General features: G+C 33.9%; 1 protein-coding gene across 2 annotated transcripts in view; it reads right to left on the bottom strand.

Moving 5' to 3' along the window:
• Positions 1-23352, bottom strand: part of Togaram1 (TOG array regulator of axonemal microtubules 1) — a 94345-nt gene that overhangs the window by 38868 nt on the left and 32125 nt on the right. For both annotated transcript variants that reach the window (XM_026412659.2, XM_026412660.2), the window contains exons 2-6: positions 14124-14280; positions 11426-11560; positions 7380-7688; positions 4532-4794; positions 1523-1755 (exon numbers count right to left, since the gene is read on the bottom strand). In XM_026412659.2, the coding sequence (XP_026268444.2) occupies positions 1523-1755; positions 4532-4794; positions 7380-7688; positions 11426-11560; positions 14124-14280 (1097 nt within the window). The remainder of the gene's footprint in view (positions 1-1522; positions 1756-4531; positions 4795-7379; positions 7689-11425; positions 11561-14123; positions 14281-23352) is intronic.

Below are 23352 nucleotides of genomic sequence, written 5' to 3'. Positions count from 1 at the left end.
TTTAATTTCATCTTCATGGAAGACGAAGGAATCACTTTAGGTCTAAAAGCTAAATATTTCCACTTAGAAAAAAAATTCTAAGCACAAAGTATGTTGATATTTAAATTTAAAATGTGAAGGAGAAATTCATGAGTTAAAACAAGTTTCTAAGAATAGGACATAAAAATACAGTTTAAGGGGCTGGGGTTGTGGCTCAGTGGTTGAGTACTTGCCTGGCATATGTGAGGCACTGGGTTCAATTCTCAGTACCACATATAAATAAATAAATGAATAAAATAAAGGTCCATCAACAACTAAAAAATACATCTTAAAAAATACAGTTTAATCTATGAATTGCTAAAAAATAGTATCTGTTTGTATTAAAGTTATTAAAACATACCTCTTCTTTGATTATGCAATCTCTACCTATATTTGTCAGAGCTCCAGTTCACTGAAGTAAAAATAATTTTAATTCAATTTAATTTCAAATATTTACTTCTAATAGCTGTATATAAACAATATTCAGGTTAAAATGAAAAGAAAATAAAGGAAAATAAAATGTTATAAGAATGTGAAATGAGAATTTTGGAAAACTGTTTAGCATTTTCTTATATAAAATTTATATCTACCTATGTATCTACATAAAAATTATATATTATTTTATATAATTATTATGTATTATATAAAAATATATCTACTTATGTTGTAGCAATTCTACTCTGGGTTTCTGTATAAAATAAAAAGAGAAAACATTCTCTCAAATTTCACAATAGGATCACCAAGATGCCCAGAAATAAGGGCAGGATTACTGTTTAAGACTCAGAGTTTGTAGAAATGATATGAAAAAATTGGTTCAATTGTTATGCTGAAAAAAAAATTACTGTTTTTGTAGATATCCAGGACTCTAATTCTAGCACTAATGCTACAGGCAGGGAGACTTCTGAGAGGGCTATGGGAACTATAGTATGAATTTCTGAGGAAATAAGAAAAGGGAAATAACAAAATAAGAAAACCGTGAGATACAGCTGGGTAGATCTTATCCACAAATTAGAGGAAACTGGTGCCGAGTTTCAAATGAAAACAGTAATTTAGGTTAACTGGCAAAAGAAAAAAATTATCCAGAAGGGAGCTAAAGTAAAAAGAATAGTAAGATAAATGTTAGGAAGGTGGGGCTGGGGTTGTGGCTCAGTGGTAGAGCACTCGCCTCGCATGTGCAAGGCCCTGGGTTCAATCCTCAGCACCACATAAAAAAAATAAGTAAAAGTTATTGTGTACAAAAAAAAAAAAAAAAAGACATGTTAGGAAGAACAACTGGGGCTTTGGGGAATAGAGCCTATACTAATTTATGTACTCTAGATTACAGCTGGAATTGTTTCCTTTTCATCCCCACTCCTGAAGTGTGAAAGTCCTGAAGGTAAACTTTCCCACTGGATTTTAGAAGTAGTTTAAAAACAAGAAAGGAAAAAGATTTAAAAATTTTTTTCCAAACATAATGTTAGGGGTTTAGTTCACAAATCACAGATGAATACTGTTTAACATGTACATTATTCTCTTTCCCTGGGGAGTCGTAGACAGAGAAGAAGTCAATGATTCTTGGCTGTAAACTCCACTTTCACTGTAAGAGCTGATGTTTGGAGAGGAAGATCGAGATGGGGAGTCCATGTTCAAATCAAGCTTCATTGCAGAATCAGGGCTTTCAATGTCAGAAGTGCTGCCAGTCAGTTTTGCTCTTTTCTTAGCTGCACTATTACGAAGAGACCTAAGAGAGCTCTGCATCTAAGAAAAAACAAAACCAATTAACGTCAAGAGATTAATAGGAACCCTTATATTAGTAATAGTTATCCTTAAATTTTAAATTCCATTAATTATACCTAGGTAGATGCCCCTCAATCTCATATTAATAAGATGGATGCTAATACATATGCACACAGTATAAAAACACAGAGTTCATCATTTGAATATTAATAAAACATCCTACTAGGTTGTAAGCTCCTTGTGAGGAAGAATCTGTTATTATTCACCATGATATTTTTGGTAGCATGCACAAGTCTAAATATACTGCATTAATTCAATTACTTAATAAATCACTGAATCAGATGGTAGATATCTGAGTTAAAGTCAGAGAGGTATAGTTAATCTTATGCTGATGTAGCTACTTACAAGTTCCAGAAGGTTAACAAAAAGATAAGCAATTTTCTTTTCTTTCTTTCTTTTTTTTTGTTAAGAGAGAGAGATAATTTTTTAATATTTATTTTTTACTTATCGGCGGACACAACATCTTTGTTTATATGTGGTGCTGAGGATCTAACCCGGGCCGCACGCATGCCTGGCAAGCATGCTACCGCTGGAGCCACATCCCCAGCCCAAGTAAGCAGTTTTCTAAAGTATGATGTTTATATCTAGCTAATAAGTGTTAAGAGTTTAGAGAACAAATCATGGTATATAACTTCTAAAGCTAACATTTTTAGAAATGTAGGGTTGAAACAATGAGAAACTAACACATTAAGGATGGGAATAGAACTCTGAACCAATTAAGGAATACAGAAGTATGTAACTGCTTTTATATTTTAATTCATAAGGTTAAACATTTAATGAAAATATTTGCCTTCAAGTAATGAAAATGTCCATAAATTTATTAAGTTTTCACACTTGAAAGTCAGGTTCAACAAATACCTTAATGGACTTATGGCAGTGCAGAACAGTGGGAAAAACAAACAAACAAACCATAATGTAATGAATCTGGAGTTAAGTGACCTGGACTTCTAGCCCTATGACTTACACTTTGACCTACCACAAAGTGTAGACACAAAATATCTGTGAGCCTCTTCCAAAAACCAAACACACACACAAATATATACTCACACACACACACAAATAAAACAAAAATATATGGTGCTTTGTTTAACTCAAAGAGATACTAATGAGCAAAGTAATAAAAGTGAAAATGTTTCGTATTTTAAATACTATAAGATATATCAATATGTATTAAATACTCTAAAATGTATCAATTTCAATGTAGAAATGCATACAGAAGTAAAAGTTGCTTGATATACTTTCTTTTGTGACACAAGAATACTATTCTACTTCAAAAGTTGCATGATGTCTCTTTTTAAAGTCAACTTACATCAAACATCTTAAAAGCAGGCTAAATTAATACTATAAAATGCCATGACTTAACAGTTTCTGTTTACATATATAATACAAAACCATTTCATATTTTGACATGAAATCAGACAAAGTGAAATGATAAAAAGGAAACATCTATCAAAAATTACTCTGAATTGAAACAAATACAGCAACCATATTCCTTCTGACAAAATTACCATGTATCATATTGGCAACATTTTAAAAGCATAAATGGACTGATCTAGGATTCAAAAGCGAATATACAGGGGCTGGGGTTGTGGCTCAGTGGTAGCGCACTTGCCTGGCATGTGTGAGGCACTCATGCACTTAATGGACTTATGGCAGTGCAGAACAGTGGGAAAAACAAACAAACAAACCATAATGTAATGAATCTGGAGTTTATATAGGCTGGATTCTCAGCACCGGCATATAAATAAATAAAAAAAATAAAGGTCTATCAACAACTAAAAAATGTTTTTAAGGGCTGGGGATGTGGCTCAAGCGGTAGCGCGCTCGCCTGGCATGCGTGTGGCCCGGGTTCGATCCTCAGCACCACATACAAACAAAGATGATGTGTCCGCCAAATACTAAAAAACAAATATTTAAAAAAACAAAAAACAAAAAACAAAATAAAAAAATAAAAATGTTTTTAAAAAAGTGATTATACAATATAATCTCAATTTAATGATAAAAAAGTTTGTGCATATGCACAAAGTTGAGGCTCAAGAATGTCCACTGCAGTATTGTTTGCAATAGCCAAAGACTAGTAATAGGACAAAATTAATTGTATAAATATATCATAAATAAATAAAAACTACAGTGATGGGGCCCGGGTTGTGGTAGAGCACTTGCCTATCATGTGTGAGGCATTGGGTTCGATCTCTGGTACCACATAAAAATAAAACAAATAAAAAATAAAGGTATTGTGTCTATCTACAACTAAAAAAGCATTAAACAAACAAACAAAAAACCTAAAGCAATGTATAAAACATAAATTAATGGTAATAGTAATTCCCTCTGATGAAGAAGAGGGAGAAATTAGATTGGGAAGGGAAATATGTTATATTTTACTCATTCAAAAAACAGGAAAGAAATATGACAAATTGTTCACTGAGAATAACCAGTGCAATAACATATTTCTATGTAATTATTCATAATTTTAATGCAAAAGGAGTAATGTATGCATAGAAGAAGTATGTGGTAGGAAATACAATAGTATGAACAGTAAATTATTCTGGGAGGTAGTCTGGTGTAATGAATTTTCTTCCTAATAATCCACTGTATTCTCACATTTTCAGTAATGAAATATTTTTACAAATAAGAAAATAAATATGGGATAAAAAAGTACCTGATATTTTTCCTGCAACTATAACACTACAGAAATCATAGATTTTTTAAATTATTAAAAATGATATATGGCTCTAACCTCTTCTTGATCCAAATCTTTATCCCTGAAATTTAATTCCGAAAGATCAATTGTAAGACTGTCTTTCTCATTCTTCCAGATGTCATCAGGTTCCTTCTTTTTATGTCCCACTGTGCTTAAATCAGCTTTATCCGGCAAAAGGTTTATTCCTCTTGGTATGGGAGGGACAGGCTTCGTCCCATTTAGGCCTCGTCGGGAAGATGGTGATCTCACCAAGGCAGGTATAAGTTGAACTGGATTAGGTTTTTCTGGAGAATTTTCTCCTGCATGAAAAGTATGTATTTTATTTTTTTCCAGAAACAAAAAGGCATTATAGTCACAAATATCTGGAATACAGCGTTTAAAAATAAAAAGGCACATCACCATTTGTCCCAGCTATCCCACTCCTTGGTTTATACCCAAAGGACTTAAAATCTGCAAACTACAGGGCTAGGGTTGTGGCCCAGTGGTAGAACACTTGCCTAGCATGTGGATTTGATTTGATTCTGGATTTGATTCTCAGCACTGCATATAAAAAAAATATTTAAAAAAAAAGGTCCATCAACATCTAAAAAAATATTTAAAAAAAAAATCAGCAGACCACAGTAACACAGCCACATTAATGTTTATAGCAGTTCAATTCACAATAGCCAAGCTATGGAACCAACCTAGGTGCCCTTCAATAGATGAACGGATAAAGACAGTATGGTGTAAATATATACAATGGAACATTACTCAGCTCTAAAGAATGAAATTATGGAATTTTTCAGTAAATGGATGGATCCAAAATAAATAAAATGAGATGAAATAAAAGTATCAGTGTCCCTTACTAATATAACAAAAATGAGCCACCTGAAATTTTTTATTACATAAAAATGTTACGTATACCAAGTTAAATTGTTATTTATCATCACAGAAATCATCATGACTAATATTTGTTATGATCAAGTCCAAAATAAGCTAGAAGGGCTGCTTTTTTGGTATGATATAATTGTATAAGCAATATCTGAATGATTAGTGTCTAAAGCAGTAATACTGGGCATTGGGGAGAATAAGCTATATAAAGATTCGGCAGTGTTGTTCGGGATCAAATTCAAGGCCTCCCACATGCTATGCAAATGCTATACAGTGAGCTACACCATAAGCCCAAAGTTAGGCAACATATACTGTTCATGTTCATTATAAACTACTATTATTTGCTTGGTTCTGAAAAATAATTTTGAAATGGCAATAGAAGAAAAGAAATGAGGGTTGGGGTTGTGGCTCAGTGGTACAGCACTTGCCTAGCATGCGTGAGGCACTGGGTTTGATCCCCAGCACCACATAAAAAAAAAATAAGTAATCAAACAAAGGTATTGTGTCCATCTACAACTAAAAAATTTATTTAAAAAGATAAAACAAATGATTATTTCAACTGAATTTTATATACATACATTTGATCTATTAAACATACTTTTTTTTTTGGTACTGGCAATTGAACCCAGGGGCGCTTCACCTCTGAGACACATCTCCAGCCCTTTTTAATATTTTATTTTGAGACGGGTGTTGCTAAATTGCCTTGATAAGTTACTGAGGTTGGCTTTGAACTTGCAATCCTCCTATCTCAGCCTCCCAAGCTGTTGGGATTACAGGCATGCACCATGCCTGGCTTATTTATTTATTTATTTATTTATTTAAAGAGAGAGTGAGAGAGAGAGGGGGACAGAGAGAGAGAGAGAGAATTTTAACATTTATTTATTTTTTCTTAGTTCTCGGCGGACACAACATCTTTGTTGGTATGTGGTGCTGAGGATTGAACCCGGGCCGCACGCATGCCAGGCAAGCGCGCTACCGCTTGAGCCACATCCCCAGCCCTATTTATTTATTTTTTAAAAAATATTTATTTTTTAGTTGTAGTTGAACACAATACCTTTATTTCACTTATTTATTTTTATGTGGTGCTGAGGATCGAACCCAGGGTCTCGCACATGTGAGGTGAGCACTCTACCGCTGAGCCACAACCCCAGCCCCATGCCTGTCTTATTAAACATACTTTTAATATAATATTTGATCTTAAAGAGAAGACAAAGAAATTAATAGAAGGCTATGAAGGTTGAGTGTTAAGAAAAAGTGATACAATTGACTGAATATGCGATAAACTGACTATGGTTATAAACTAGAACATTAGTGTTACGGGGTTAAAGGTAGATCATCTTACCTCAGTGGCTTGAGATAGAAAAGCATGTAGAACTTTTTTTTTTTTTTTTAATATTTTTTAGTTGCCAGTGGATTTTTTCACTTTATTTATTTATATGTGGTGCTGAGGATCGAACCCAGAACCTCACACATGCCAGGCAAATGCTCTCTCTGAGCCAGAATCCAAGTCCCGCATGTAGAACTTTTTGAGATTAGATTTGTCTTGAATGAATTGATATGCTAATTTCAAGAATTTGGAATGGGATATTACTAAAAAAAGTTTTGGTTTCTAACAATTAAAAGAAAACCACTATTCAAAATAATTTTAGTATATTTTATAAGCATTCAATAAATGTTGAAAAATGAATGACATTAATTACAGTGAATAATATGCATGATATTTTATATTTGTAATGCTAAAATTTATTAGTAGGCTTTGAGGCAATATACGTTATTTGTTATTAATAGCTTGGTTTTGAAAAAATTTTTTTAAGTGAGAATAAGAAAAGATATGATCATTCTAACTGAATTTTATATTATATATATTTGATCTTTCTTAAGTACACTAGTAAATATTTTTCTACATATTGACTAATTTAGAGAAAACAATTTATCGGCTTTTAAAGATCTAACAACCTTATATCAAGTACTAACTTAAATACATAAATAAATTTAAACAAAGTACAGATTTTACCATCATTTCTACTTGTAGGGTCAGATGGTTTTTGGCTGAGGAATATTTTCTGTGGACTTGGTTTTGATAATCCTTCAAAGCTTTTCAGAGGCCAGGAATTTGAGAAATTAACAGGATTATCTTGAGACTTCTTTGGAGATACAGTAAGAGGAGATGTATGCTTTGGACTAGTTCGAGGTGATGAGAGAGGATAGGATGGAAGGATGAAGGCTCCTGGACTCGGATTTGGACCAGAGTATGATGAAGTACGCTCTGTTTGACTACCAAATGTTTGCAGGGTCTTACTGCCAAAATTTAGGCTAGCATATACTGTAACAAAGAAATAGAAAACATGTTATTTATACATACACATCTCAGAGTTTAAAGTTTTTTTTTTCTTTTTTCATTAAGATTTTCAACCCATCTGGTATTTGTATTTTTATACGGTGTGAGGTAAAGATCTAACTTAATTTAATTGTGTTCAACTATTTTGTATCTTCTAATATCAAATTTCCTTATGCTATTAAAATTGTCTAACCTTTGCTGCTGGGGTTGTGGCTCAGGGGTAGAGCATTTGCCTAGCATTTGTGAGGCACTGGGTTCGATCCTCAACACCACATAAAGTAAAATAAAGACATTGTGTCCACCTATAACTAAAAATTTTAAAAAACTGTCTAACCTTTGCATATTAATTTTCTTCTTGTCAAATTATATATACATATACACATATACATATGTATATATCACATACACACACACAGAAAAGTTTCATCTTCTTAGGGAATTGTTCTTTTTCTCATTAAAAGGATATTCTAGTGCTAAAAATGGTTTTAGGTTTAGTGTGCATGGTCTCCCTATCAACAACAAATTTACACCTGCTTTTCTTTGAATATCTTTTCCATGCTTTACATTTCCCCAGTCTATTCTGATGTATTTTAGATGTGGCTCTTAAAAATGGCATTTCAATAAAAGGTAAAAATCTGGCTGTGCGTGGTGGTGCACACCTGTAATCCCAGCAATTTGGGAGGGTGAAGCAGAAGAATCACAAATTTGAGGTTAGCCTGGGCAACTTAGCAAGACCCTGTTTCCAAATAAAAAATAAAAGGATTAGGGATGTATCTCAGTGGTAAAATACCCCTGGGTTCAATCTATAGCACCACAACAAACAAATAAATAAACAAATAATCGAATCTCCATAATTAAAATAATTAATCCTATCTATTTATATTTACAGAATTATTAATATGTTTGGTTTTAATTCTACCATCTTTTATCATTTATTGATTTAAACTTGGTGCTAAGAATCGAACTTAGTGCCTCACACATGTTAGGCAAGTGCTTTACCACTGAGCTATAGCCCCAGACCTCTACCATCTTTTGTGTGTGTGTGTGTGGGGGGGGAGCGGGGGTGCTAGGGATTGAACCCAGGACCTTGTACATGCAAGGCAAGCACTATACTGACTAAGCTATATCTCCAGCCCCTCTTTTATGTTATGTTCTTTATTACTTTTTCTTCCCTTTTATTAGTATTTTCTTTTTGTTCTTCAACTAAACCAAACTTCTATTTGTAATCTTTTATGGGTTCCCTTAAATTTTCCTTTAATGTTTTAAAAATGATTTTACATGACAGAGACATAGCTTTATACTATATACTGTAAATGAAACAAATAATTTTGAAGACCTATATCAAGATATATCATTCAACTTCTAATTCACATGTGACATGGTTAAGATTTCTCCTTCCATCACCAAATCTTATTTGGGTGGAAATGCAGACTTAGGTAGTTACAGATTAACATATAAAATAAAAAATTTCAGTTTCCTGATTTCAATTACAGCGCTTTATTAATAGGTTCTGATGCTTTTGAAGCAGTGTTTTATTATACATTTTAGAAGATTTAAAAATATTTCTCACAAAGAAATCAAACATCAGATCTTTTTTTTTTTTTGCGGGGGGGGGGGGGCGACGGGGGGTACTGGGGATAGGCCACTGAGTCACATCCCTAGCCCTATTTTGTATTTTAGTTAGAGGCAGGGTCTCACTGAGTTGCTTAGTAACTCGCTGTTGCTGAAACTGGCTTTGAACTCATGATCCTCCTATCTCAGCCTCCTGAGCCACTGGGATTACGGGCTCAGATATTTTTTATGTATATAAATAGATTCAATACCATGCAACATACACCAATATTGGGAGCACTACAACATTTAAAACTGGGATGAGAACATGTATATGATTTGACATCCATTCCCCAAGTCCTTCAGAGATCCTATGAGGAACATAAGTTGAGATGACGCAGTCCTGAGAGAATTTTTAATATATAGCCAACTATTAAGTTAAATTCTATTACACTTAGAAGAACAGGATATCCCTTTATACTTCCTGCTCTAACATATATTCTGAGAGGTTACAGAGAACCAGAGCCATTACACAGATCTGAAAATACACTAAGAGTGGAGGTATTTTCAGAGGTAATGTATCATTCAGGGATGGCCTAAACAGGAACAGATAAGCAACACAGTGAATCTTCTTGGCTTCTACTAATCAGGAGACTCAGAAATATTTCATAGTCAGATTTAGAAAATACTCATATCATTAAAAAAGATGAACTAAACTATTTTTTTGTGAATTAACACCACAAAGAAAAAATTTAAGAAGTCATATAGCTCTTTTGGGTAGGTGGTGAGAAACATAGCTAAAATGTAAGTCCTTTATTAACTAAATCTTCTTTATTGATTTCAAATGATCATTTCTTTTCCATAACAAATACAGAAACATATTGCTATGTTTCAATAAAAATTAAAATATTTCAGTTGGCATGGTGGTGCACGCCTGTAATTCCCAGTGGCTGGGGAGGCTGACCCAAGAGGATTATGAGTTCAAAGCCAGCTTCAGCAATGGTGAGGTGCTAAGCAACTCCGTAAGACCCTGTCTCTAAATAAAAATACAAACAATAGGGCTGGGGATGTGGCTCAGTGGTTTGTTGTCCCAAATTCAATCCTTGATATCGCTCACCCCCCAAAAAAAATTAAGACATTTTCAGCTGGGCACAGTGGTGCATGCCTTTAATTCCAGCTACTTGGGAGGCTGATGCAGGAGGACAGCAAGTTCAAGGCCAACTTGGGCAACTTAGCAAGACCCAATCTCAAAGCTATAAAGTAAAAACGGCTCAATGGTAGAGTACCCTTGGGTAAAATTCCTAGTACTGGGGTATGGGGATTGAGGATTGAGGGTAACAGGTAAATGGTAGAGACCTTACTCAACATATGTGTAGGTCATAATAGATTCCCAATCACCCCAAAAAAGAAAAAAAAATTTCTAGAAATATTTAATTTGATCCTACCTCTACAGAATAATTGTTAAAGGTATTAATTAGCAAGAAACTTTGAAATATATTAAATCTCAAAATTCATGTGGCTGACACAACCAGTCTCAAACCCTTCCTTTTCTTCTGTATCTTGTTTCTTTGTTGAAATAATAGCTTGTTAGGAAGTTAGAGTTCCAAACAGTACACATAATCATTTCTAATAACCTTAAATTTTAAAGCTGTTGTGGAAAAATTGTCTTCATACAGTATTATTTAATAAATAGTGTTATTTTCAGATACTTGCTCATTTCCATTATAAGTTTCTAAGCTTTTTATTTATTTTTATTTTTTATTTTTGGGTACTGGGGGTTGAACTCAAAGGCATTTGACCATTAAGCCACATTCCCAGCCCTATTTTGTATTTTATTATTTAGAGACAGGGTCTCACTGAGTTGCTTAGCACCTTGCTTTTGCTGAGGTTGGCTTTGAACTCATGATCCTCCTATATCAGCCTTCCGAGCTGCTGGGATTACAGGCATGTACCACCGTGCCCAATCTAAGCTTTTAATTTTAATCAGTCACATTTATAACAAGATTATAAATGCTAACATTATAGATAAGTATTATTAAAAAATGTTATTAAAATATAACATACATTTTTATTGTGATGATTAAAATTACACAAAGTAACATAAGCTAGTGTTGGAAATCATTCCAAATATGTATAAATCATTTGTTTCCAAATAAATCTAGAACTTATACCTTTATCTGGATGACTGTTAGTTGTCCCCAGGAACTGTAAATCAGAATCCACACTGCCAGTTTTACCACATATCTGTGAAAATCCAAGTTGTCCACATTTCCCAGGAAGATTCATCTGATGAGTCCCAGTAGTACCTTTTAAAGGAAAGTGGGGAAAAAACACAAAAGTAAAAGTAAACTTTATTCCATGAATACATCAAATGTTGGTGTATACTGGTGAAAAAAAATAGTAATATAAGTACAGTAAGTCAGGCAAACAAAAAAGTCAGATAGCTTTGGGTATGGGTAAATCTGAGAAATGGCAGGGGTTTAAAAGGACTGAATACAAACTGGTAAAGAACAAGGAAAGGAAAGGTATTTTAAAGAAAATACACAAAGGCAATTTCTTTCTGCTTTCTCCCTTTTCTCACCATGGAATGTTTCTCCAGACCTGGCTCCCCTTCTTCCTGGTATCTTAAGGATGCTTACTACCCCAAAAAGTTCCTACCACAGAACTCTTCTACTTTCTTTCCTAACATAACACATCCTAAGCTCATCCAGACATTTTATTTCTGCTTGAAAATACTATGGAACTGTATTGCATTAAGGTCCATAAATTGTCCTAGAAGAAATAATACCATGTCCAAACTTTGTCCAAAATTTCCAAAACTGATAGAACTTGGATATTGAATAAATATTTTTACCTTCTAAACCGTTTTACCTTCCCACTAGTATCATTTTTGTCATCACATTTCCATTTTTTTGTTTGTTTGTTTCATAGAAAAAAGAATAAGGGCTGGGGTTGTGGCTCAGTGGCAGAGTGCTTGCCTAGCACATGTGAGGCACTGGGTTCACCCCTTAGCACCACATAACAAAATAAAGCATTCTGTCCATCTATAACTACAAAACATTAAAAAGAAAAAAAGAAAGAAAAAAGAATACAAGCTTATTAACATACACAGGAAAAAATCATAGCAGTGTGATTACTCTAATGTCTCATTTTTATCTGAAGACTAAATTTTGAAATTCTTCTCTATTCTCCTTATCTTTTATATCAAAATATCATATTTTCCTGATTTTATTCCTTACAACCTTGTCACTCTAGCTTCTTTTTCTTAATAATAAAAGAAAATCTCTATTGCTCCTTAAGGCTTACAAATATAAGTTCAATATAAATATAAATGTTACAAATATAAGTTCAAATTTTTGAGCATTCAAGGGTTCCTTGTGTCCCAATTTATCTTTAATCATCTAAAATGAATCTTGCCTTGATACAACTCTCAGAATATCAAGTCCATTCCTAATATAAATATTCATGTCCCTCATAGTTCCCTTCTAACTGCTTGTACCACATGAATCATAAATGACTTTTCCTTCTTTTATAGCCCATGGCAATGACCATGTCCTCTGAACTACCATAGCAATATTTACTTTCTGTAACACTTAGGCAATTAAACATATTTCCAGTTGCTCTAGTAGAACATTCTTAAAGCATTTTGACTCTTCTTCCTCACACTCAATATCCAATCTACCAGCAAATCATGTCAACTTTACCTCTGACATATAATCAGAATCTAATCACCTTTCACTATGTTCATTGCTATTTTTGTTCTGGTAAAAGTTTCCATCAACTCTAACCAGGATCATGACAAGGGAATCTTAATCAGTTCTCCATTTTTGCCTGTGTTCTCATTACATTTATTTCAAATATGAAATCCAAAATGAGCTTGGAAAACAAAAAAGCAACTGATGTCACTTCTTTCTTTAAAATATCTCTCATTCAGAGTAAAAGTTAAAGTTCATTCAATAGCTCAGTGGTTCTTATATTTAAGGACCTTTATTATTTCTTTAATTTTTTACTTCTCTTCCTCTTACTCATTTCATTCCAGGCATAACTAGCCTCTTTTATCTTTCTCATGCATGTCCCATGTATGTTCTTATGCAGTTACTCTGCACTGACTGTTCTCTCTTCCTGAAATTATTTATTTTTCTCTCTTGGTATCTATTAGCTTGCCCCAAATATTCTCATCTGAATATGGCTATCTTTCACTGTATTACTTAAAACAGTAGTCCATATTCCACTTCTCTGTTTTATTTAATTTATTTTATTTTTTAAATTTTTGGGGGGTTGTAGACGGACACAATATCTTTATTTATCTTTATGTGGTGTTGAGGATTAAACCCAGTTCCTCACACACACAAGGCAAGCGCTCTACCACTGAATTTCAATTCCAGCCCTCTGTTTTATTTTTATCCAGCATATATCATCATCTAATCTACCAAATCTTCCATTTAGAAATGACAACTTTATTAGGTTGAAAGTTTCTCCTCTCCTGTTGACTGCTCTATCCCTGGTATTTAGAAAGTCCCTCACATAGAAGAACTCAATAAATGTGAATGTTTCATTAAGTGAATATTGTCTTACTTTGTTACTTTTAACAGAATTCAGTAACAAACCTTTCATGGTCTCATGAACAATAATTTCTTTCTTTCTTTCTTCCATGGCCTTGTGCATATGAGGCAAGCACTATGCCATATGAGCTATATCCCCAGCCCAAAACAATAATTTCAAAATGAACATTTTTATCAGATTTTTAATAAATATTTATTGAATCTGAATTTCCTATTAAATTATAAGTTCTTTGACTCCTCAAATGGACTATGGATTTTAAAGAAGTCTTAAACTTGAATATGTTCATCACCTGCAACTTTTACTTACCAGCAGCACACACAGGAAGGGAATCTGAGTTAAAATCTCGACTATTCTGAAACAAGTTTCTTGATACTCTTTTTCTGCTAAAACATAAATCATCATTGACTGGCATTCCTTGGGAGGGCTTTAATTTTGGAGATGGGATGAGATCATATGCTGAAAACTATGAGAACAGAATAACAAATTAGCAAATATGTATTTAAAAATATGACAAAACAACTTAAATCCAACAATGAAATTCAGATAAGAAAAATATTATCAAATATACAGTGATAGAAATAAACATCTACATACAGCTGTAATATAATAATACTTTTCTTTCTAGGATAGAAAAGCTAATTTTTTTCTCTTTCTTTCTACTTCACTTCAATGCCTTTCTGTACTTTACTTTCATATAGTATGTATCTGGCAACTAGAAAGGAGAGAACACAAATGATGAAAAAGGTGAAATGACAACTTGAATGAAGAATGGAGTTACCTCATTCTGCAGCATAATCTTTCAAACTATGCCATCTGAGAGCATTAAATAATAAATGCCAAACTGAAGGTCACTGAACAAGCAAGCATCCATTATACTGTTCTCACTGAAGCAAATTCATTATCCATATTCTGTAGACCAAATGTAATAAAAATGACATGGTAACCTATGTCATGGTTCCTTTAGGAAATTTTCTTCTAAGTCTCTTGGGTGAAAAACAAGTACATAGGGGCTAAAGGTGTAGTTCAGTGATAGAGTATGTCCTTAGCATACATGAGGCCCTGGGTTCAATCTCCAGCACCACAGAAGCAAATAAAAAAAAAAAAAACAGTATAATTCTTTATATATGTCTTTGTGGAAACCTTGTGGTTTCCAAGTCCTTTCTTATAAACCCCATATGATGTTTAAGGTACAAAAGTCCCAGGATACAATTTTGAAGTTATATCTAATCACAATTAAAGAGCGCATGTTTCAATGTTCAGAATTCTTCACATTGACAATCCCCATTATTCTGGATCATTTCACATTCAACATGGCTACAAAACATTCGGAAAAGTGAGTAAACTGAAAAATTATACTATCTATATATGTACCTGGAAATTACAGAAACAAATCTAGACATACAGTGAACTAAAATCTTTGTAAATGTGCTTCTTTGTGAACTTTGCGAGTAGCAGATAGCAATGAAATATAGTAAAATTAAAAATACATCCATTTGAAAAAAAACTTTGAAAGTTTTTTAGTCACTTGAATACTACTACTGTTTAAATTTTTAAGATTTTTGTTTTAAGGAAATACAGAGGAATATCTGTATACCAACATTCATTAAAAGATTGTTTATAATAGTGAAAAACTGTGCCAAAATGTCTATCAACATAGAATTGAGTATATATGACTCTTATCATTTTAAAAAAGCTGTTAACAGTGCCCTTAATAAATTAATAAAGCATGTCCATTACTTGGTATACATTTTGTCTCCCTGTAATTTTATTATCTAGATTATTTTCCCGTTAATAAAGATGACTTTCTTAAATGTCTAAAAGCATTAATGTCAAATGTCAAACTCTAAACTTGCTTCATTCTGATGTCCAACTTTTAAAATCTATCAAAATATTACTGATTAAATAGATCAAATATGAAATAAGAATGAAAGGTGTTTTTACCATACCTTCAGAATTTTCTGTTATTAAACATTCTGTTTGTTCTTAGCTCTGAAATAAGCAGCCTTAACACTGAGAGTAGATATGCTTTTGAGTAGTTTATTTTAAAAAATATTTTATTTTTTGATTAATGTGTAATAATTATGCACATCAATGGTGTTTGCTGTGATATTTCAACCCATGCATACAGTGTGCACTAATCAAATCTAGCCTCTCTTTATCTTCCCAGTCTTCCCAGCCTACTACACATTCAACATGACTTTTTTTTTTTTTTTTAACTTCTACACAAGTGAGAACATGTGGTACTTGTTTCTCTGTGTTGGGTTTATTTCATTTAACATAATGTTCTTAGGTTTTACAAGCACTAAAAAAAAAAAGTTTTTCAAATTCTTCAGGCAGTTCAAAAATTTTAAAAAGAAAACTGAATTACTACTTATTGGAAACAACATGGACACTGATAGCAGAATGCATTTTGACACATCATACATAAATGGAGTACAATTTCTCATTCTTCTGGTTGTACATGATGTAGAATCACACCAGTTGTGTAATCATATATGCACACAGAGTAATAATGTCAGATTCATTCTACTATTCTTCATACCTCCCCATCCCTCCCCTCTCTTCAGTCCCCTGTCTAATCCAGAGTACCTCTATTCGTCCCTAACTGCGCCATTTAGTGTGAATTAGCATCTGCATATCAGAGAAAATACTCAGTTTTTTTTTTTTTTTGAGACTGGCTTATTTTGCTTAGCATGATATTCTCTACCTCTATCGCTCCATCCATTTACTGGCAAATGCCATAATTTCATTCTTCTTTAAAGTTGAGTAATATTCTATACCACATTGAATATATATACCACATTTTCTTTATCCACGCATCTATTGAAGGGCACCTCGGTTGATTCCATAGTTTAGCTATTGTGAGTTGAGCTGCTATAAACATTGATGTGGCTGCATAACTATAGTATGCTGATTTTTAAGTCCTTTGGGTATAAACCAAGGAGTGGGATAGCTGGGTCAAAGTTTCCTGAGGAATCTCCATACTCCTTTCTATAATGGTCACACCAATTTGCAGTCCCACCAGTAGTGTACCTTCCCCGATATCCTCATCATCATTTATTGTTGCTTGTATTCTTTTTTATTGGGGGGGTATTGGGGATTGAACTCATGGGTGCTTGACCACTGAGCCACATCCCCAGTCCTATTTTATATTTTATTTAGAGACAGGGTTTCACTGAGTTACTTAGTACCTTGCTGTTGCCAAGGCTGACTTTGAACCCTCGATCCTCCTTGCTCAGCCTTCCAAGCTCCTGGGGATTACAGGCATGCGCCACCAAGCCCAGCTAAGTTTTGATTTGTATTTCTCTGATTGCTAGAGATGAACATTTTTTCATATATTTGTTGATCGACTGTATTTCTTCTCCTGTGAAGTGCCTGTTCAGCTCCTTTGCCCATTTATTGATTGGGTTATTTGTCTTTTTTTTTTTATACCTTTATTTTACTTTTTTTAATGTGGTGCTGAGGATCAAACCCAGTGTCTCATGCATGCCAGGTGAGCGCGCTACCACTTGAGCCAAATCCCCAACCCCAGTTTTAAGATTTTTTTGAGTTCCTTATATATCCTGGAGATTAATGCTCTGAGGTGCATTTGGTAAAGATTTTCTCACATTCTGTAGGCTCTCTCTTCACATTATTGTTTCCTTTGCTGAGAAGAAGCTTTTTTAGTTTGAATCCATCCATTTATTGATTCTTGATTTTACTTCTTGCGCTTTAGGATTCTTGTTAATGAAGTCAGTTCCTAAGCCAACATGGTAGATTTGGGCTTACTTTTTCTTCTATTAGATGCAGGGTCTCTATTCTGGTGCCTAAATCTTTGATCCACTTTGAGTTGAGTTTCACGCAGGGTGACAAATAAGGGTTTAATTTTATTTTCTATATATGAATTTCCAGTTTTCCCAGCACCATCTGTTGAAGAGGCTATCTTTTCTCCAAGGTATGTTTTTGGTGCCTTTGTCTAGTGTGATTTAACTATTTATGTGGGTTTGTTTCTGTGTCTTCTATTCTATACCATTAGTCTACATGTCTGGTTTGGTGACAATATCATGTGGTTTCTGTACTATGGCTCTGTAGTATAAAACGTATACTACAAAGTAAGTGGAAAAAGGGAGACTTTCACGTATGGAAAAAATAATCTATACCTGTATATATAAATTGAAACAATACTGGAAACACAAGTAATAAAATATTGACAGCAGATCTCTCTTAGTAGTGGGATTATGGAAAAATTTTAATTTTTTCCTAGACCCTTTTGAATTTTCCAAGTTCTCTATGTAAGCATATAAAACCTTCTATACTCAGAAGACTTTAGAAGACACTAAAAAACAATATTATTAAAAGTATCTATTTTACAAACAATAGGATGTAATATATAAGAACAAGTCTTCTTTTTCTTTTTTTTATTCTCTTCATACTCTGAGATGCATTTAATAGTACTGATCACTCCTTGAAACTTTCTTGCCACTTTATTTTGAGAACCTTGTTCTTTCTTGGTTCTCTTTCAGTTCTCAGGACCACCTTCTCTTTGCCAATTTTGGTGATTTCCTGTAGGTATTCCCTAAATGAGGCTGTATACCAAGATTTGGTCTTAATCATTTTGTCTTACTCCATATATCATTAATTAGCATATCCATTTTCAGTTTCAGCAATTACTTCTCAGCGCATTTCTTCCAGAAGCTGCGTCTCTAGTTATCATGTCTCTTGAAGAGTACTAGTGTTTAACTCAACTGGAAGATTTTTTTCTTCACCATGAATTTATCTTCCCCCTAAATTAACTTCTTGCTTTGAGACCTTTCCATGAATATTCATGAATCTATGATGCATGTAGTCATCAAATATATAGCTAGCCTCCTTTTCTTTCCCTTTTTTCCTTACAATCACTAGTAGCCTTTGAAATGTCTTTTGCATCCATCCCTTTTTAGTCTAATCGAGACACTCTACTAATCCTCTTAAAACTCAACACCTCACATCTTAATCAGTGTACTAAGTGTCTAATTGGTCTTCTAATCTTCAATCTCTAGATTCTTTTACAAAATATTCACAATGGTTGAGATTGATTTTCCTGAAGCACTGATTTTAAACAGCATCCCACCTCCTTGGGAGAAAACAAAAACAAAAACATCCCTCCTGCAATCTCACATCACTGTCAAAACACTACACAAAACTCTTTAGCCTGGTATTCAAGGATTTCCAATCTAGCCTCTACTTCACTCTTGTAATCTTTTCTTCCCAGAAACTATACTACAAAAACCATTCTTCCAACCAAACTGGTCTATTTATCTTCAAAATGAGATATAGGAGCATGGATTGAAATATTCATGATGGGGGGAGGAACTTTTGCTATTTAATATCACTAACAAACTCTACATGTGGACAACACAGAAATATCAGATAAACAGAGGACTGCAAATGTTAAATTAGAGTGTGGGCAAAGGCCAGCCCAAATCAGACAACGGGAGAGGTCTGTGACTGAGGATGAAAGACAGCTGAATACATGAACTACATAAAAGGAAACACTGTGACCTCCTATGTATTACCTTAGACTATAGAGGGAGCCAACTTCAGCCATTAAATAAGGCTATTCTTATATTACGTTTGTTTATTCAGTATTACAGTACTAACATGTTATATTTTGCTCTAAGGCTCAGTGGTCCATTATCTTATTTTTGTTGTTCAAGTTATTTTCCTTGCCAGAAATTTTGCCCTCCAGTACACTTAAAAGTTTTAGCTTTTGTCAAGGAATATGACAAATTCACCTTGTTAAGCAACCCTTTGCCAATTTCTCAAAGTGTTGTAATGAAGAGGTGAGTTAAACTTCATTATTTGACAGTGTACTGATTAAGAGCATCAACTCTGGATCCATTCTACCAAGGTTCAAATCAGTCTGCTACTCAGTAGCTAAGAGATCTTAAGATAATTATTTTACCTTTGTGTCTAGAATAATGCCTGGTTCATAGTAAATGTTATTGAGAGGTAGCTTCTGCTATGGTTTGCATTATGCATATGTCTTCCCAAAATTCGTATGTTGAAATCTGTTCCCATGGTGATGATATTAATAGGTGGTGCCCCTGAGATGTAATTAGGTTATGAGTGTTCATCTTCATGAATGGGATTTAGTGTCCCTGAAAAATGGGCCTGAAGGAGCTTGTTTGTCCCTTTAGCCATGTTAGGACACAGCAAGAAGGCACCATCTATGAAGCAAAGTACGCTCACCAGACAATAAATCTGCCAGTGTCTTGATCCTGTGATTTCCTAGCCTCCAGAACTATGAGCAGTAAGATTTTTTTGTTTTGTTGTGTTTTAATAAATTACTCATTCTAAGGTATTTTGTTATACATGAGGAATGGACTAAGATGCCTTTAATATAAGGTAATTTAACTTATGATTCTCAAATTATTTTTTTAACAGTACATTATTTTCTTATAGAAAGCACATGCTCATACACATTGTCTTTAAAAAGTTATAACTTAACTTTTATTCTGCATAAACACTGAAAAATTGAACCATTTTGTGGATAAAGTCACTAATACAGCCATTACAGTTCTAAAGCTTCTGAATTATCCTCAAATCTTATGTTAGGAATTATAAAAACAGAAATCATTTATATGCTTTTAAACCAGCTCATGTGGTACTATGTGGGGTCTTAGGATGATTAAAGATAAGAGGAAGAACTTTTAATTTTCCTATCCTTGATGTCAATCTAATTTTTTCCAATAAACCTATAGCTTAAGAATGTACAAAATATTTTTGTCTTTCTAATCAATCATTCATATATATGTATGAATGACTGATTAGGTACATTTTTTTCATTTTTCAAACCCTTTTAACTTAAAGTCTATTTCATCTGGAATAAGTATGGAATCCAGGCACAGTGGCGCATACCTGTAATTCCAGCAACTCAGGAGGCTGAGGCAGGAAGATCACAAGTTCAAGGCCAGCTTCAGCAATTTAGTGAGGCCCTAAGCAACTTAGTAAGACCCTGTCTCAAAATAAAAAATAAAAAGGGCTGGGGATGTGGCTCAATGTTAAGTGCCCCTGGGTTCAATCTACAGTACTCCACTTCTTACTGAAATAAGTATGGCAACTCCTGTCTTCTTTTGGATATCATTTGCATGGGATATATTATTCTATCCCTTTACTTTCAGAAGTGAGGTTTTTTTTTTTTTGCAAAACAGAGTTGGTTCTTTTTTTTTTTTTTTTTGGTCCATTCACAAGGTAGGACAGAGTAATTATAAATGTTAAATTCAAGGTAATTATTAATGGGTAAGACATTTTGAACTTGTTTTCTAATTTTATTGTAGTTCCCTTTTTTCTTTCTCCCTCCCTTAGTGTCTAAGTGATTTACTATAGTAATGTGTTTTGATTCCTTATTATTTTTAGTTTGTCTTTTACAGATTTTTGCTTTGTGGTTATCATGAAGCCTAAACAAACTTTTTGATCATAAAGTTATTGTGAAATGATAGTAGCTGAATATGATTATAAAGACACAAAACAAACAAAAAGAAACTGGAAATATGCAAATTAAAAAAAAAACCCTTCACATTTGCACTCCATTCTTCCCACAATTTGACTTTTTGGTGTCCTGTTTTATACCTATCTTTATTACCTCTCTTAACATACAAATGTAGTTATTATTTTGTTTTGTTTTCGTCTTTATATGGAATACCCTTATGTGAATGGTTTACACACCATATTTATAATACAAGAATATCCTGAATTTGTAATAGTTACCAGTGAGTTTTATGCCTTCTCATGTTTTCCTTTAGTAATGTCTCTTTCTTTCAGTTTGGAGAACTTCCTATGGCATTTCTCATACAAAGTCAGGTGGAGATATATTCTCTCAGCTTTTATTTTTTGTGGGGAATGGAACTTTGCTGGGTAGAGTATTTTTCCTTTAGTACTCTGAAAAATCTCACGCCTTTTTTCTTTTACATTATAAGGTTTCTGCTGAGAAGTCTGCTATCAGGTATTGGGACATCCTTATGTGTTGTTTTTCTCTTTCAATTTTAAGAATTTTCTCTTTATTATTGACCTTTGAAAGCTTAATTAAAAGATGTATTGGGGTAGACTGGTTAAATTAAATGGGACTAAATATTTGCTCTTTTAATGCTGTCCACAGTTCCCATAAGCCTTCTTTATTCCCCTCCATTTCCCCCCTTTTATCTCCTCCAAATGCATTTTCAAACAGCCTGTCTTCAAGATAACCAATCCTTTATTTCCTGATTGATCTATCCTGCTACTGATGCCTTCAATTGCATTTTTAACTTCATTTAGTGTATTTTTCAGATGAAGAATTTTTCTTTAAAGTTGCTTCCATTTTTGTTATTTCTGTTAAGTTGCTCAGATAGAGTATTGAATTCTCTATGTTACCTAGAAGCCCATTGAGTTTCCTTAAAATAGCTGTCTTAAATTCTCCACTGGGGAGTTTGCCCATATTGATCACTATCTCCTCAGTTTCTGGCACTTTAAAAAAATACTTTTATTTATTTACTTTTTTGTGGTGATGAGGATCAAACCCAGTGCTTCACACGTGCCAGGATAGCACTTTACCACTGGGTCACAGCCCCAGTTCCTCTGGTACTTTATTTTGACCATTGAGGTCAAGGTTTCCTGAAAGTTTTCTTTTTTTCTTTTTTTTTTTTTTTTGAGAGAGAGTTATTTTTTTTAATAGTTATTTTTAGTTATTGGCAGACACAACATCTTTGTTTGTATGTGGTGCTGAGGATCGAACCGGGCCGCACGCAAGCCAGGCGAGCATGCTACCACTTCAGCCACATCCCTGGCCCTTCCTGAAAGTTCTTGATGCTTTGTATGCGGTGTCATCTGGGCACTGAAGGATTAGAAATTTTTTCCAGTTTTTCTTATCTGGCTTTGTTCATGCTTCTTTCTAGAAATTCTGGGCAGAATATTTATTTTCTCTTAGCCTGAAATAAATTATGCTATTTTAGCACTAGATGGCACCCCAAGTCCAGGTTTGTGGAAGAATGCTGTTGGTGTGTTGTCACTGTTTCAACACTATCAGGCAATCCAAATCCAGGTTTTCCCCAAATCTGCTGTTGCTATGCTATTCAGTGTAAACCTGGTAAGGACTTAAAATGGATATTCTATCACAAGCCTCTCCATGGGGAAAGAATAGGCTCAGATGCCTCTTCTACAGACACTGCAGGATTCTGCCTGTCTCTGAGCAGAATCATCATGAATGGACCACTCCCAGGTACCCCAAAAGCTCATGTGTGAGATAATGCAAGAAGATTTGAAGGAGAAATGAATGATTGGGTTAAAACCTTATTCAGTGAATTAATCCTGATGGGACTGAGTGGTAACTGGAGGTAGCTGGAGGAAATTGTTCACTGGGGGTGGGGCTTTGGGGTACATATTTTTTATCTGGTAAGTGGAGTCTCTTTTGGCTTTCTGATCATGTGAGCTGCTTCCCTCTGCCACACTCTCCTGCCATGATGTTCTGTCTCACCTCGAAACCTAAGCAATAGAGACGGCCTTTGTGAGTCCTCAAATAAACTTTTCCTCCTAAAACTGTTCT

Source organism: Urocitellus parryii, chromosome 6 (genome assembly GCF_045843805.1).
Source record: "Urocitellus parryii isolate mUroPar1 chromosome 6, mUroPar1.hap1, whole genome shotgun sequence".
Taxonomy (NCBI): domain Eukaryota; kingdom Metazoa; phylum Chordata; class Mammalia; order Rodentia; family Sciuridae; genus Urocitellus; species Urocitellus parryii.
Note: the sequence above shows the minus strand (reverse complement) of the source record. Positions and strands in the feature narration are given on the sequence as shown.